The following is a 16,258-nucleotide window of genomic DNA, read 5'->3' on the forward strand; positions in this document are numbered from 1 at the left end:
ACATTTGCACAAATAATGCATTCTTCTGAGTAGCAATTTCCATTAGAATGATGCTAAAATTTGTGTGTGGTCTGCCTGAAAAATTTAAATGGGATAAAGTACTTCTGGGTTTTGATATTTTCTCCCTTTTGTTGGAGGAAAGGATGAGAATGACCAAAATATCCAAAGATTACTCCCAAGTGTGACTCATTCTTAGCCTCGGCCTTAATTTTCTCTGGAAAGGAACATAAGAGCAAACCACAAATGCAAGAGTAGTATTAACTTGTAAAAAATCAAGGTGAGATTATTAATGCTTCTTTACATTAAGAATCCAAGAGAAATATGCAGGAAGTCAAAGTTAAAATTCTCAGAAAAAAAAATACATCTCTCTGTGTAATTCTAAGAAAAGGAGAGTAAAAATCTTAATGTTGAACTGTATTACCTCCTTCAAAAGTAGTATTTTTGCTTAGTGTAGACTTTTGCTAAAGGTTCAAGGAAATAGTCTCAAGAAGAATAGATGCTTGTGTGAAATTATTTTTAAAAGTCAGAAACTATGCTGTCCTGCTTATTCAGCATCTTTATTTCATTTAGATTGCTAAGGATACAGTTCTTCCTCTGGTGCTCTTTCAGCCTCTAAGAAAAGGTATTGTCACTATAGCAGAAAAGGAGTAGAATAGCAAATGACAGAACCTTTATTTCTCAACCGTTTTAAAGCCTGACTTTTGAGAAGAAAATGTGAGAAAATTTCATTATCAGAAAGAAAGAAAGAGGAAAACATAAGTAACAGACAAAAGCTTTCTAATTTTGATTCTTTTCCCTAAAAAAGAGGGGTAATCACATATCTGCAGTCATGACTGTCTTGGGGTGAATGTCTTCTACTTACCTAAAATGAAGTTTTCAAATACATTATTGCTTGTGTCTTATACAACTTTCAAAGATTAAAAAAAAAAAAAAATGTTTTATTTTAAAATTTAAAAATGCAGTACATATGCAGAGTTGTCAATTGTAAATGTTGAAAGATGATGCAAGTCAAAATTTATGGTTTTGTCTTTATGTTCTTTATGAATAGAGAATACTTGAAAAATAGCACTAAATTTTGCTTCCTAAAAGTCCTTTCAGTAGTCAATCCTATTTCTGCATCCAGGTGTTCAAATGTCACTTAAATTCCTTGGGAAGTATGAATTTGTGAGTAGGCTAAGGTTTAGAAAATAAATATATTAATAACATGGGAAGAAAAATAGATGATGGATCTCTCTGTATACTTGTAGAGCTCTTTTTAAAATTTCTTGCAGCTAACAGCCTAGTACAAAATGAAGGAAATTCAGGATCTTGACTTAATTTAGAACATGTTTTCAGTGTTAAGTTTACCATATAAAATACACGAGTTAGTGGGGTTCGCCATTATTTGTCTCTGCCCTGATATGGGAAGGGTGGTTCTGGGCAGGCCACGCTTCGAAGGACGAGTCTGGACTCTTGAGTTTTTGGTCTTCAATCTTGTTTATTAATTCTTATCTACAATATTTTCTGTCTGCCCAGCCGAGGTCTGTTCAGCAAGGCAGCCAAGTGCACTCTCTCCCGCCCACAGGGCGGTTGTGTCTTTTATAGTAAAAATTACGTCTAACATATTTACCTTTAATTCCCAATACTTTTCACCCTTATTGACAAATGTACCTTCACCATGAACCAATCCAAAAGTGCCAGCATCATCACAGAAAATGGAAGACTTGAAGAAGAAAGAAGAACCTGGGGCCACGCCCTGAATCCTCCATCTTGTCTCCATGACCCCCCTGTACCTAAATTCTAAAATCTATATTTCACCCTGTAAATACACCATTCCAACCCTAAGGTTTCTCATTTCCTCATACATAGATGACTCATGTCTAGAAGGATCAAAGTCAAGCCACCAGACACTTTTGGCAACATTCCAAGGCCTCTGAGCCCCCCAAGGGTTCTCTCGGCGACTCTGGACATCCGGAGTGATGTACTGACTTCCCACAACGAGTAAATGGGGCACACTTGTAGGATTTGTTTTTCCTCTACATCCAGCCTTTATGCTCTTTAGATGGATTCAGTGCTTTCTTCTATTAACACTTAGCAATTGCTTTCTTTTTATCTCTGAGTTGTAAATTTTCTCTCCATTTAATGTTTCTTAAATAAATCAATCTAATAGAAGAAAGTTGTTCTCAGCAGTCATATCACATTAAAAAATCTTCATAGGCCACAGAAAGGTAAGTCTATCAGTGGATGAAAGAATTTTAAATAATGCTTCTGCAGTTCATCTTCCTTTTTTGTAGATATAAAGAGACCAAATTATCATGCTAATGACTTTCCTTTTTCAATAAAGCAAAGTACTGCCAGTAATAAATATTAATAAATGAATGTGCAAATAATTCTGCATGTGTTTGGAATATTAAATACTTTGAGGCTATTGCAGTAAATAAAAAGCGACTCAATCAGGTTTTTGTAAGTTCTTTGGGGGTTTTCTTCAGGGCTCTCTTTCTATTTGTTTTGTGTAGGGTTTTTCGTTGTCTTCTTCAGCCAGTTTCATTTTAGGGTATTTAAAAATTGAAATATTTTGTAGAACTTACTATAGCAAATGTAAGCTCTTCTATACATGTGTGGGAAGGGATGGAATAGAATTGAGGCTCTATGAGTGTTTCAAGTCCTGTCAGATAACCAGGAAAACTGGAATGTTATAGCAGTTCATATGCATATGGAAACATTTGGCTTAAAATTTTCTTTGCTCCCCAGATTTTTTACTTGATTTATGTTATTTTCGTTTACATTTCCTAAAAGATAATTGACTTTTTTCATCAGCAAAGTAAATTTAGATCGCAAATTCAACTGATTCATACTGATTTCCAAATAGAAGACTTGAAAAAAATGTATCAAAATCAAGGCTCAATCCATCCTGACACCTTCAGAAAGACTTACTGTGACCATGTGATGCTTTTGTTTTCCGTGCAAGCTCCATATTCTAGATGTTTTAAAGTCTTCATTTATGTAGATAGACAGGCCCTAACAGTAATAATCTTGTTTTTAATGTGCAGTCTATCACCTTGCATTTTATTTGATTACATACTGTTCAATGAGTATACATAAAATCTTACTCTCTTGACACAATCTTGAGAGAGATTCTTCTTTCCTCTTTAAAATTTTGGAATAGTAATTATGGAGGCAAAACGGTATCGGTGTTCACTGATAGTAGACAGTGCATTTTCCAATTTTATTTTCTAAATCTTTCTGCTCATGATGATACTTATTTGTTTGGTTTGACTTTTTTTTTTTCCTTTTGAGTATGGATATGAATGGGAATCTGTTCTGAAAGACGATTGTTATAAAATGGAATCTCCTTATACTTTTTACTCCCAGGATATATCTGTTCATACCACATTGTAATATTGGCTAATGTGTTTTGAAGGAGTGTTTACTTTTGAATGATTTATTGTTGTGTCTTCAGGTGTTCATAAAGTTTGTATAGCAGATCTTGTCTTTCTGTTGTTAAAAATTTATCAATAACCTTGCAGATTGTTATTGTTGTAGTTCCTCTCGTTATGGAGTTAACATACATATTATGGACTGCACTCAGGAATTTTTTCAGTATTATAAATGGAAAAACTACCTGGGAAGAATTGATGGGTAGGGAGTAAGTTAAGAGAAAAAAAACATCTCAGTATACTTCAATGACTCTTTAAGGAACCAAGGTAGATGTATCTATTTTCAGAAAATCTCTTTCAGGTCTCCTGTCCTTTCACACTCTCTGGGTTTAATTGCTTTTACCATTGCTTCAGCAGTTTCTTTGAGAGAAATGCCCTGAGCCCTACAGAGTGTCTTGTTTGCAGAATGACTATTTTATGAGTACAGTGCTGAAAAAGCAGTAGACCACTTGAAGCCTAGCCAATCATCTGAGCTTATAAATTTTGTCAAGAGTTCAGAGGATGTTTGTCACCTTTTGTTCTTACAAGGAAAGGAGTTTTACAGCCTCTAAACTTGTTGCTGCCTTTTTAATTTGGAATCCTAAAGAAAATTAATTCTTCACAGTAGCAAACAGGGACAAAAAATGTATGCATGTAAATATGTAACTGGTGTCTGGTAGGAGGAAGCTCTTAGACTTGGCTGTTGATCCTTTTCATTTGCTTATGTGGCTTTTTTTATACCACAGCATCTTGCATGTGATCCTATAACGTGGATATAGAGTTAAAATTATGTAAAGAGCTTCTGTGAAAATCCATGGCTATTCATGAGACATTTCCTGCACAGAACACAGTCTGTTTGCCTGGGATGGCCCAGACAACTGCCAAGAACAAGCAAAAACTATTAAAATGAAACTCCTCAGAAGCAGCTTGGTTAAACACCGTTCATGTAGTAACTAAACACAAAGTGAGCTGAGGCGTTGTACTCTTATCTCACTTTGTGAAAGATGAGAAAAAACGTTTGCCTTTTGTCTTTTCTCTATGATCAATAACTGACTTTGAAGGGCCAATTTACTGTGTATTATGAATGCCTGAACTACCTTCTGTGGAAGAATTGTCAGGAGCTCAGTCTGAGCACCAAATGCAGCCTTACTGAGATGATCAGCCGAGACAATCTGAAGCCTCTTCCATTTCCTTGCTCTCTGGAGTCCTCTTTTGCCATAAATCAATCATACTCTGGGTGTGGTGTATTTACAATTTCTTCTTTCTTAGTACCCCCAAACTGTGCTCAAATCCTGAAATCCTGCTTGTATTTCCAAAATCATACTTATTCCCTTTTTTTTAATGTATATTTGGTTTTTGCTGATCTGACTCTATCAGTTTACAGCTCAGTTTCTGAAACATACTTTTGACTTCTATGACAAACAAATACGCTTATGATCTTCCTTTCTCCTAAAATATTATGAAACACAATTGCTATCATAGTTTACATTACCATCACTTTACAACGACAAATACCTTATTTCAAATTAAATCATTTGTTCCCTGTTAATTTTGCCATGATCCTTCTTTAATGCCCTGTACAGTGTAGCCCCCTTTGTTCATTGCTCTGCTTTGATTTTGGTTTTTTTTTTTAACTGTTCATCTTTGAATTCCCTTGTGTCTTTCTTGTCATTGGGTTTCATTCTGTTCCTTTTGTACAGATTGCCTACACCAAAATTAATAGCGTTCGAATAAGGATATTTTTAAAATATGTTTCTAGATTACATCCCTGACAGTTGTTAGGATCTAAAAGAATAGCAAAAAAGTTATTGAAATAATTTTTCTTTTCAAATACCATCATTAATGAATAGGAATTTGTAATATTTATTTGTTGGTTTTCTGTTAATTGATGGTATGGGTAATTACTGTAATTCCTTTTCATTAAGACTTCAGCAGTAAGATTAGTGGGGAAACTTTGTAAACTAAAAATTTTAAAACTAGATAAGATTCTTCAGAATTTCCCATTCTAATATACATAATTTGCTGTAAAACTGAGTGAACATATCTATTAGAAGTCTCAAATCAAAGTTTTTTTCCATTTATATCAGTATCATAAGTAATGATTTGGATGAGCAACTAGCTCTGTGGTCATTAAGTACTGAATAATTATGATATTTTAGAACTGCAGTGTGATTTTCTTACACCATGAAACAGTTTAAAGGCAAAGCAAGTATGAAGTCCAGATCTTATGAACTTGAAAAAGTATCTAAACGAGATACAACTGAGAAAAGATTCTTTTCTTAGTCAAGCGCTTTCAAGTTTATAAAAAGCACATAGGAAGAACATCAGGTGAGGAGGGGGTTTGCAAACCATTTTCTTCCTTCTTATTCAGAAAAACGGTTCCTATTGCCATTCGTTTTTTTGTGACCAGTTTTATTTTTATTTCTTGGAAGTATTGCACCTACTGAGAAAGAAAATTGACTTCCATAATTTTAAAGAATCATCTTGATAGTTAATTCTAAAGTCATTATGTTCACCTCTAGTATAGTTCATCTGTGCTACAAAAAATATTAATTCATCTACTTTGGGACAGAAGGGAGAGTGAACAAGACCAATTCCTGATCACTAAAGCTAGCTTGTGTTAGAGCTGCGTTGCAGCTATGGTGATGAGCAGGTGAACTCTGAGTCATGAGCTGTTGTCACAGGGAAGTGCATATGACCTGCCAGAAGAGACTACTCTGGTTTCTGCAAAATTATGCCTTGCCAAAGAGACTAAGGCGTGGTTCAGACTTGGTGCTGTAACTCACGCTGTCTCTGAAAATATGCCAGTACCTTTTGCAAGATCTGCATCTTGCTTTTATTGTGTTAGATAGATTTTGTTAATTCTTGGATTTGGTTGGATAAAGAATTTTAACAATTGCTGGTTAATACAGATAAGGTTGTATTCTCAGAATATTGGAAAAAACTGTTGCAGCTATAAAGTGATGAAATTTGTGAATATCCTCATTAGGTTAGAGTTGTTTTGTCATTAGTTTGTGCATATTTTCCTTCTGTATTTTTTCAGGGCAAGTTTGCATTCCAGCAAGTAACAAGATTGTGCTTTCAGAGTTGCTATAGTTTTAGCCTGCTGTTTTGCCCCTTTGTTACTGCAGAATGTAATGGATTATCATAGGGGATCTTTGGAGGACTTACTTCACTGCTTTGAAATGGAAGAGTATGTACCAGGGGCTCACCTTTTCCCTGCTGCTCTGAGATACTTGGGGCTTTCTCAAAACTTTGCACTAGGAAACCTGAGATGCTAAGTTACTATGTAAGATTGCTCTTATTATGGAGCATAGATTCACATAAGGACCTGAAAAGGAGATGTCTAGACCAACCCCCTGCTCAAGATGCTTTGAGGTCTGCCAGGTTGCCCAGGACTTTATCCATTTGGATCTTCATGCCCTACATGGGCAGAGACTGGGCAAGCTTGCTTGACTGTCCTCAGAGTGAAAAAACTTTTCTTCATACCCTGTCTCATCTGACATGAGTTGTCCCTTGTCCCCCTGCACTGTAGCACTGTGAAGAGCCTGGCTGTTGTCTTGGTGCTCTCCCCATTGTACTTGGGGAGCTGCTGTTAGGCAACCCCAAAGCCTTCCCAGCTCCAAAATTATCAAATCCAGCTTCCTCAGGCTCTCCCCACAGGTGAAATGCTCTGGTCTTTGCCATCTTGGTGGCCCCTGCTGAGCTACCAAGTTAGGCAATGTCTGTCCTGTATCACCTGTTAATCCATTTGCATAAGGGACCAGCTGGAATGCAGGTTAGACAAAATTACCTCAAGAACATTTCACAGATGGGTCTTGACTTTCTACAGCATGTCTTCATTCCCATGCCATTTAAAATTGATTCACAATGGAAATTGTATCATGCTTCATAACAATAAAGTAGTTATTTTTAACACCACCAAAACAGTTTACACAATGTTTGTGTCTGTTCTACATTACAGCCATGTGGCATAGATCCTGCAAGAACCCCGTGAAATGGTGCAGATTGGTGGGGTGTCTAGATTTTTGTCTGTCAGTCAACTTTCAGAGTTTCTGTGAAACTTTTCATCCTGGTTTTTGTTCTGTAACTTCATGAAATTTGAAACAACCAGGATGAAACAATGTAATCTTCCTGCAAAAATATAATTTCAGAAAAATAAACAATAGGACAGAGCAGGGCAAAAAACTTCTGGCTTTCCAGAATGATTGCTTGTAGGAAGCAGGTGTCTTAGAAATACCTTTCTCTGGTAGTTTCAATTTTAAATTACACCTGTTAAAAAATGCATGAGTATTGTGGTTTTTTTTAATATTTCTAGGAATTTATTGTATTTATTGTATTTAAAAAATTGTATTTGTTTATTCTTTTTACATTACTCCTGATTCCCCAGATTCTCTCTCAAAAAAAAAAAAAAAAAAGAGGCAAAATCAGAGTCTTGTGAAAGTCCCTGTTGTTTACAGTGCTATTTAAAAAGGGTAAATTATTTAGGAAACCTTTTTTGCATTGACAGCTGTGTGGTGGATATGTATGATTTGTGATGGTTAGTCACATACACAGAATACATAGGGTTATTTTACCTCCTTTAATCAGAAATGAAGGCTTGCTTCTCATTTTCAAACAGCCTGATGTGTCCAAATCTATTGTATCTGTATTGATTGAGGAACCTGGCTTCATCCTTTTCTTCCCTGTAATGCAGTTAATCAAAATGTATTTCATATTTGCTTCTGACAAATACAAGCTTTACAGAAAAAAACTTCAGTCTTTTTGTCTAAATAGATGAGAGATACAGCAATATGTGTCATCAGCATTTCCTCAGAATTCTCTTGGTTTCATTAAGTTATCTCCTAGACCTCCCTTAAATGACTTTGCAGTCATGAAGGTATTTAAAGAACAGAAACATCTAAAGAATTGAAAGCCTTGAGAAATGTAATCTAGTCTTTGTAGGAAGATACAAGTGTCTGTCCATTCAGGCTTCAGTCACAACAGCCCACTGTTTGCACACATGCCATGTTTTATCAGCCCAGAAAGTACAAATTGCATTTTCTAGATGGTAGAGAGATGATTTCCAGCAGAAACATTCAGGTTATTCCATGGCTGTTTCTGTTGAGGGTATATTCTCATTATTTAATAAATAGAGTAAGTGGATTGGTTAATCCTGAAATTCTGTTATTGAAATTGCTTTTCTGCAGGTATGTGACAGATGTGTAAGTAATGATCTACATTTTTATCAAATACTTGAGTTGTTTTATTTTGTGAATAGTTTTAGTACTTAAATTCTTAATTATGTGTTACTAACAGTATTTTCAAGGGTTTTTTATATATCACAAATCTGAAAATTAGTTTTTGGGCTGCATCACACTTACGTGCATCTTTTCTTTCTTCCGGGAAGAGGAGCTTTGCAGTTGTATAGCAGTGGAACTTAGGGCAGTGCATTCACAAAGCAAATACAGAATGACATTGTAGTACAAAAATATACTTTTATTGAAGGAGATGTTTTGCTCTTCTTTCCAATAATACTGCCCCCAAATATTTTGCTTATCTCCTCTATAAGCAGAATATCCCCAAATATTCTGCTTATTCCCACTGTATAGAGAGAAGGAGCATTAGGAGTGCTATTACTTGGGTCTTAGTGATATTCATATTACCTTTCACAGAAAAAATTAGGCAATATTCAAATTTGGTTTTGCAGTAATTTCAGTAATAGAAGAAGAATAACAAAATTCGCTTAAACACGAGTTCAGTACTGGAAAAGGTAAGACTGAAAGAAGCGTTACTTCTGATAAAAGTAAAGAAATTTGACATGGTAAATGAACGTGCTGTCAGATAAAAGGAAGCAATTTATAAGCAGCAATTTGCTGCTGTAGTCCCAATTAGATATGGAAGTGTGGAATTCATATTTTCCTTCTGGTGCTTATGTGATAATACCAGAATTTATTTTCATTTAAAAGAACATATAAAATTCTGTAATCAATGAAACTATGATGCACAAAGAAAAAAGTCTTTGCAGAATAGTGATATAGTCAAAGAAAGGTGTCAGTGGACGGTAACTGGTTTCTATCTTCAGAAATTGTTACAACTGTACAAATCAAAAGTATATCATGAAAGCAAAAATTTAAGTTTTAACACTCTATTTATATAAAAAGAAAACAAATGTTTTGTAAATACTGTTAAGCAACTTCTGATCCAGAGACTGTAGAAATTATTTATGTATAAATTGAAAATTTGGAGAGTGCTGCCTGAATTTTAAGATGTCAGGAAAGCAGGCTTTTCTCATGAGAGCAAAAAAACAAATCCAGTGCATCTGAGAAAATTTCCTCAGGTCTAAATGTAGTAATGCTGTAGCAAGGTCTTCCTGTACAGTTGGCATAAAGAGTTAAATAACAGGGTGCTTAACTGTTGTTTTTTCCTTTGTCTGCTTCTCAGAAGCTGACAACATTATGCTTTGTGGCCATCTAGTGGTGAATCCATTTTGAAGACACTAACCTTGTTCAGAATTGTAATAAACCTGTCCTCTAGCTTTGCTGTGCAAAACTGAATTACAGCACACTTTTGAAGAAAAAAAAATTCTGTACACCTTTTCCTGTTCTGCGCTGGTAGTGCTTGTTACAGGAAAATAACATCTGTGAAGACGACAAAACAATTTTTGATGTTAACTGTTAATTTTTGGCAACCAGTTTTAATGTGGGAGGTTAATTTTATTCTGTAATTTTTTTTTAATGTCTAAGCCTTTAGTATTAAAGTTGTGAATTTATTTCTTAGGCAGAAATTAGCAAATTTTATAAGTCACATGTTTACAAGATACAGATATTTTCTAAAATGTCTTTGATTATACATCAATTCTGAAAACAGTTCATATTCCCTGATTTCTATGACTCATGAGAAATTTTACAAACAGTATGATGGTTCTCCTGCTAAAGTTCTTCTTATTAATTGCCTTAGTAATAATGTTTTTTGAGTATTTTTTTCTGCGCAATGTTTTTAAAATGTCATGGGAAAATAATTCTAGCTTAAGTAGACGAGATTAATATAAGCATCATTAGGAAATAGAGTAGTAAAAGAACTATGCCAAGTCACATCTTGGATGAGATGAGTCTACATGATTCATGAGACCTGGTGGACTTTTAACATCTGCCAAGTCTCTAACAGCTGAAGTTTTGTTTGTATCAGAGAAATAATTCAATAAGCATAGTAATAGCAAATGGAAGAATTTGTGTTTCTTATTCTCATTAGATAATAGTAAAAATCTGAAAATTTGGTGATTCTAGTTACTGGGTTTTCCCCCTTAATTGTTAAAATGAGTTCTGCAATGATTTTGCTTTTATCTTTTGTTCCTTTCATTAAAGTGTCATTTTTTCATATCTGACCATTACCACTAGCAATTCTTTGAATTTTCACAATGTTGACATAGACTTCCACTTTTTTTTTAATTGTTGTAGATTTTTCTTCTATTAATCTGTAGATTGCACTAAGGTGACAGATAAGAATAATACAATAAAACCTATTTATACTCACTATCCAGCATGCCACCATCCATCCATTAACATTGAACATTGTATCAGGATGGTATTGGGTTAATGAATGTAATGGTTTGTTTCATTTTCAGGTATTTGGAGTGGATGGCAGCCAGGATTATAATAGGCCTGTTATCAACGAGAACCAGAAAGATTTAGTAAAAGATTGGGCTATAAATTCTGCTACAGTAGTGCTGGAAGAAAAAAGACCACTGAGTACAACTGGATTTCTTGACACAGAGGTAGAATTTAATTTTTGACGGTATTCTTTTTTCTTCCACTAAAAGAGAGCACTAAGAACTGACCAGTAAGTGTTAAACAGGAAACAAAATCTTGCCTGGAAAAGATTAACTCAGATCTATAAGTATTTTATTTCTCCTAGGCCATATTGCATTATCAAAGCTTCTCTGTCTGAGACGGACATAATTCATTGCGGAGGTGTTTTAAAACTTGGCTACCTTTCTGTGTGCACTGACACCAGTGTATTGGAAATGTAGCAGAAGTTTCCTTGCCACAACATGGCTTTGTGCACTGTATACTCCTTGTAAGTTCTTCAGCAGAACTGAGGAAAAGCTGGTTATGTTTTATAGCCCAAAGCAAGTAATGATATTAAAATTCAGAAATAAAATGTGTGCACTTCATATATGATACAAAGTCATCTAGCAAAAAAATGGTGGATAATACTTCTCAGATTTTTTCTCTGAAGCCAGAGGACTTCAGGTTTTTACATTTGTGGTTTAAGTTGTCCAGAGAGGTGCCACTCATGACAAATCATTTACATTAGTTGATTCAGACACAGTATAACTTAATCAGTTGGTGAAAGATGAAACAGAGGAACATTTCTGTCTTTATATATGGCGTAGAATATGCACACAAACTAGACATTGATCATATCTCATATTGTAGTCTTGGGAGGCATTCTGATACCATTGTTAAGGATAAACTAGCTTGAAATGTGTCTGGAAAAGAACAGGATCACAGTGGAGCAGAATCAACTGGCAACAGTAATGAAGCACATAACACTTAGGTCTACATCCCTTGGCAAACTGTTTCTGAAGTATGGTCCTGTAATTTAGCAAACTTTATAGATAAGCAATTTTTTTTGAAGATATCAAGAGCTTAAAGTATTACTTAGTGTGCCTGCCATGCAAATACATTGATTTTAGTATCTGTTTCTCATAGAGGTGTGTTTTCTCATGGTTGTGTTTTAGCTACTGTGAAGCCTTGAGACACTAAGTATGTCACTGTGTCTAGATTAGTACCTTTGCCTAGTTTCTCTAAGGCACTCCAAGTGAAGTATTGCCACACAGCACAGGCATATCCCATGGAAGGTTTTTCACCTTGCTTCTTTGCACAAATCTATAACCATATTCTTTCTCTCTTTTTTTATGCCTTTTGCAGCATTCTGATCTTTTGTGCCTTGTCAGTTTTAAAGAGTATTGATATTTTTTTCACTTTTATAAGCAGAAGAAGAATGTATGATTTATTTTATTAACATAATTGTTCTTTTCAGGTGTCAACTTTGCAAATAAAAGGTATTGTTTTTAGAAGACTGAGACTACTTCTGCAATCATACAGCAGATTTAAGAAACCTTCTGGCAGTGATATAATAAAACTCACTTTGATTTAGGTGGAAATTACAAGAATTGTGCTGTTTTATTACTGTGACTGTTGTGCTGCATTAAAAGGTCTTTATATAGTGGGAGAGAATAGGTTATTAGCATAATTTAAAATATTACAAGGCATGATGATAGGGGAAAAAATGAAAATTATTCAGTAAGTCAAGAAGCAAAACTGACATAAGCGTTGTGGATAGAGCAAGGATTAGTGTAAGAAGAGTTGAGGACAGATGAAAGTGGAAGAAAGCTTACTAGAGAAATTTAAAAGTAGAAGCTGGTTGATAGATATGTAGAAGTAAAAAAGAAGTTAATTAGAAAATTACTGGTGTCTTTTATAGGGAAATAATGGGAAAACAACAATGAGGATAACTACTGAGAGAGGATTGTTACATTTAAAGTCTTATTACCAAAACTTGCACTCAGTTTGTTTAGTCAGTAGGAAAGGGAGAGGCAAATGTGTTTGGTTTGTAAAGTATGTGAGTTATGTTCTCATATACAAACTTTTCTGGTTGTAGGTTTTGGAAGACTTACTGCATTACTGAGCTGCAGATCATAAGTTTATAAACCTTTTTGAAGGTCTTGGCTAAATAGTCAGGTAGCATCAGAGTAGCTCAGTGTTCCAGTTTTGCATCCACCCTGCAGGTGGAACTTACTCCAGCTGTCCATCACAGTTATCCCTGTACATGATTAGCAGAATGAGGTGAATTCAAAACATGATTGGCATAGAAAAAGCAAAGAATAAAAATCTAAGATATTTCTATTCCTGAAAACGGAAAAGATGCCCTGGGAAATTATAAAGATTTTATAGAAATAGTGTACAGAATCACAGAATAGTTAAAGTTGGAACACACCTGGAGACCATGCAGTCCAACCCTGCTGCCAAGGCAGGACAGGGTCATCTGGAGTCACTTCAGGGGTTGAAAGCTTATTCTGAACTTAAACATCTTAGCTTTACAGGAATTTTGAAGTATCATTAATAAAATGCTTGGAAATGCTTTTCTTGTTAAAGTTTTCAGCTTTTTCTTTGATACAACAGTCTTTAAATACTTTGGAGGAGTGTGCGTCATAATTAAAGTAAAAATACAGAGTGAGTGTCTTGACACAGTTGGACTGAGCCTGAATAAACTGGTTCTTGCCTTTTCAGTGATTAGATATATAGGCAATGAAAATACTAAATCCATCTATTTAAAATATTTAAATGTTTTTATTTTCTATATTATAAGCTGCCACTTGCCAACCAAGGTAAGTGTGATTAAAGGACAAAAATTAAGTAAATAGAGAACAAAGAGAATATTATTATAGTTGTTGTTGTTATTATTTGCTCTTACCCTATGAGTGTGTTTAATAAAAATACTGCAGGCATTTGGGCTATAACCTATCCCTCCAACTTCCATTTAATTTTCAGTGGTCAGTTGTCTGTGCTGAACACAGTTCTTAAATACGGGTTTATCTACATTGTGTTTGATATGCTTCAGTTTTTTGTTAGTTTGGGGATTTGTTTATTTGATTGTTTTTGGTTTTTTTTTAGTAAGATTAAAGCTCAGTTAGAAACCTGGTTCTTCATCTATGAGGTCATCAATGCCATTGACTATAATATTCCTTTTGCTGTTTTGAATGTCTACTTTGTCTTTCCCACTGAAGATCAGATAAATAATTCTATTGACATTCTGAATATTGAATTTTGTTCATGTAAATACTTGCTATATTGCAAGTGGAGTATTTAGAGGTTGTATTTCCAAACTACTCCAATTTTCTGTCCTGTAGAAAAATCCATTTAGTTTAAAATTTGATACTTACTTTTTGTTTGTGCTTAGATGCTATACTGAAATGTAGGCTGGTGTATCACCAGTATCACAGGGCTGTGAAAAGGCAGAGGACCTTGGATAGCCAGGAAATGCATTACCAGCAGAAAAGGGCAGTGCTATCACCACGGTGAAGCTTCCCCTGTAATAATAGCACTACAGTTGTTAACATTGGTCAAGAAGGGTGGATACAAGTCTAGAGAAGGTACAAAGTCTACTCAGATTGTTACAGGAATGGAGATTTATCTTACAAGAACAGATCAGTGCTCTTCAATTAGTCTGGCATAGTAACAGCTGAGATGAATGCAATTGCTGGGTTTTCATGTATAAATGGAATAACTGTAACAGAAGAGAAAAAGAAATGTTAAAGACAGGTGTCAGTGTTGTTCCAGGAATAACTTGAAGACATTGGCTGTAAATAAATCATGTATGGAACTCTGTAGAAAAGATCATCATCCCAGAGGCATATGGTTCTGAAGCAGGTACAGTGAGAAGGGAAGAACTGCTTTCAAGACAGTAGTTTATGAAAGGATGAAATAATATTATTCTTGCAACTTCAGCTGTCTAGAGTTATGTGTCTGAAAAGACATTTAATTTTTTAATTAATTTTATTCACCTTGTTGAAATTTATTAAAAAAAAAAAAAAAGTTAGTCTGCTCTGAAATGCCAAGAGCTGGACATGCTTTCAGGTATAATATGTGTGCACTGTGGATTTTTTTCAGATGTGGAGGCTGAAGCCCTAAATCTTCAGGCTGGATAATATGTCCACACAAAACCATTATTTCATTTTTGAAAGATTTCTTACTGACTTTGTAGGTGAGATAAGCGTAAGAGAAAGCAGATTTAACAAGAAGGTAAAAGGCTGCTATCTCATAGATAAACCCAGCTTTTCTGAAATACTAGGAAATTGCTTTTGGTATTTAAGAGAAGGTTTGGAGGATTGCATACTTGAGAGCCTGTAAGATGCCAATTGATATGGATCATAGGAAGAACATTAGGATATCTGAACATGACTTTTTAGATATGAGTATTATAAACCTTATACCTTCTGGATGTGCTTAAACTACTATGAAAAGAAATGGCATATTTTTGTTGTTGTTGTTTGTGCTTATATACACAGAGAAATGGCAAAACACACATTTACATTCACTGCTATGTAGAAACCATTTTTTGGCAGTATAATTACAAGAGAAAAGAATTTATCATGTTGTTTTGCTGCAGTTAATCTACAAAATCCTAGTGTGTTTCTCCATAGTGAAGTAGAATTCAGATTTCTGACACATATCTGTATCTCGGAAATTAGTTAGGTAGTTCAGAAGGAACTAGTTGAAATTTTCTGTTGCAAAGATGATTGGGACATCTATCATGTTTGGATTTGGCTATAATTAGTTCATTCGATGGAAGTTCACTGGTAGAGACAGGAAAAGAAAGATTAGTGATAGGAAAGAAAAATGAGGTTTCAGTAGTTGTCAGTGCATAAATGCTGTGATTTTTTTGTAATGTTCTTACTGGCACCTCACACTGTCTGCAGAAATGCCCATAAATAACAAAAACATTGAATTACCTTCCTTTGCTCTTGTTAGACTTTAGTTTAATAACATTTTGATTCTGAAAAATTAATTCAAAATATTGTAATTTGTATAATAGTTTAAAAAATTATCTGCTGCATCTCGGATTTACTGCATTCATGATATTCTGGAACAGATTCATGATGTTGCACTCGCATTAATCAGGAGAAATTCAAGATCGTAAATTCAAGCTTTTCAAATGTCTGGGAAACTTGTATTTGAAAGCCATTGTCATATAATAGGTAACATTGTTCAACATTCTAGTTTTGCTAAATAAATTTTATAGAATGTGTAGTGTTGTTTCCTGGTAGAAGACTAGAATCCAAGAGTAGTCAAGGCATTAGGCGAAAATCAACGTTATGA

At 34.6% G+C, this 16,258-nt stretch overlaps 1 protein-coding gene across 8 annotated transcripts in view; it reads left to right on the plus strand.

The window, feature by feature from the left end:
* CEP170 (centrosomal protein 170) overlaps positions 1-16,258 on the plus strand; it is a 96,257-nt gene that overhangs the window by 50,992 nt on the left and 29,007 nt on the right. For 7 of the 8 annotated variants that reach the window (XM_041404179.1, XM_041404174.1, XM_041404180.1 and 4 more), the window contains exon 10: positions 10,999-11,148. The exons of the other annotated variant lie outside the window; for it this stretch is intronic. In XM_041404179.1, the coding sequence (XP_041260113.1) occupies positions 10,999-11,148 (150 nt within the window). The remainder of the gene's footprint in view (positions 1-10,998; positions 11,149-16,258) is intronic. 8 annotated transcript variants of the gene reach the window in all.

The sequence above is a fragment of the Onychostruthus taczanowskii genome, unplaced genomic scaffold (assembly GCF_017590055.1).
Source record: "Onychostruthus taczanowskii isolate IOZ18803 unplaced genomic scaffold, ASM1759005v1 scaffold21, whole genome shotgun sequence".
Classification (NCBI taxonomy): Eukaryota; Metazoa; Chordata; class Aves; order Passeriformes; family Passeridae; genus Onychostruthus; species Onychostruthus taczanowskii.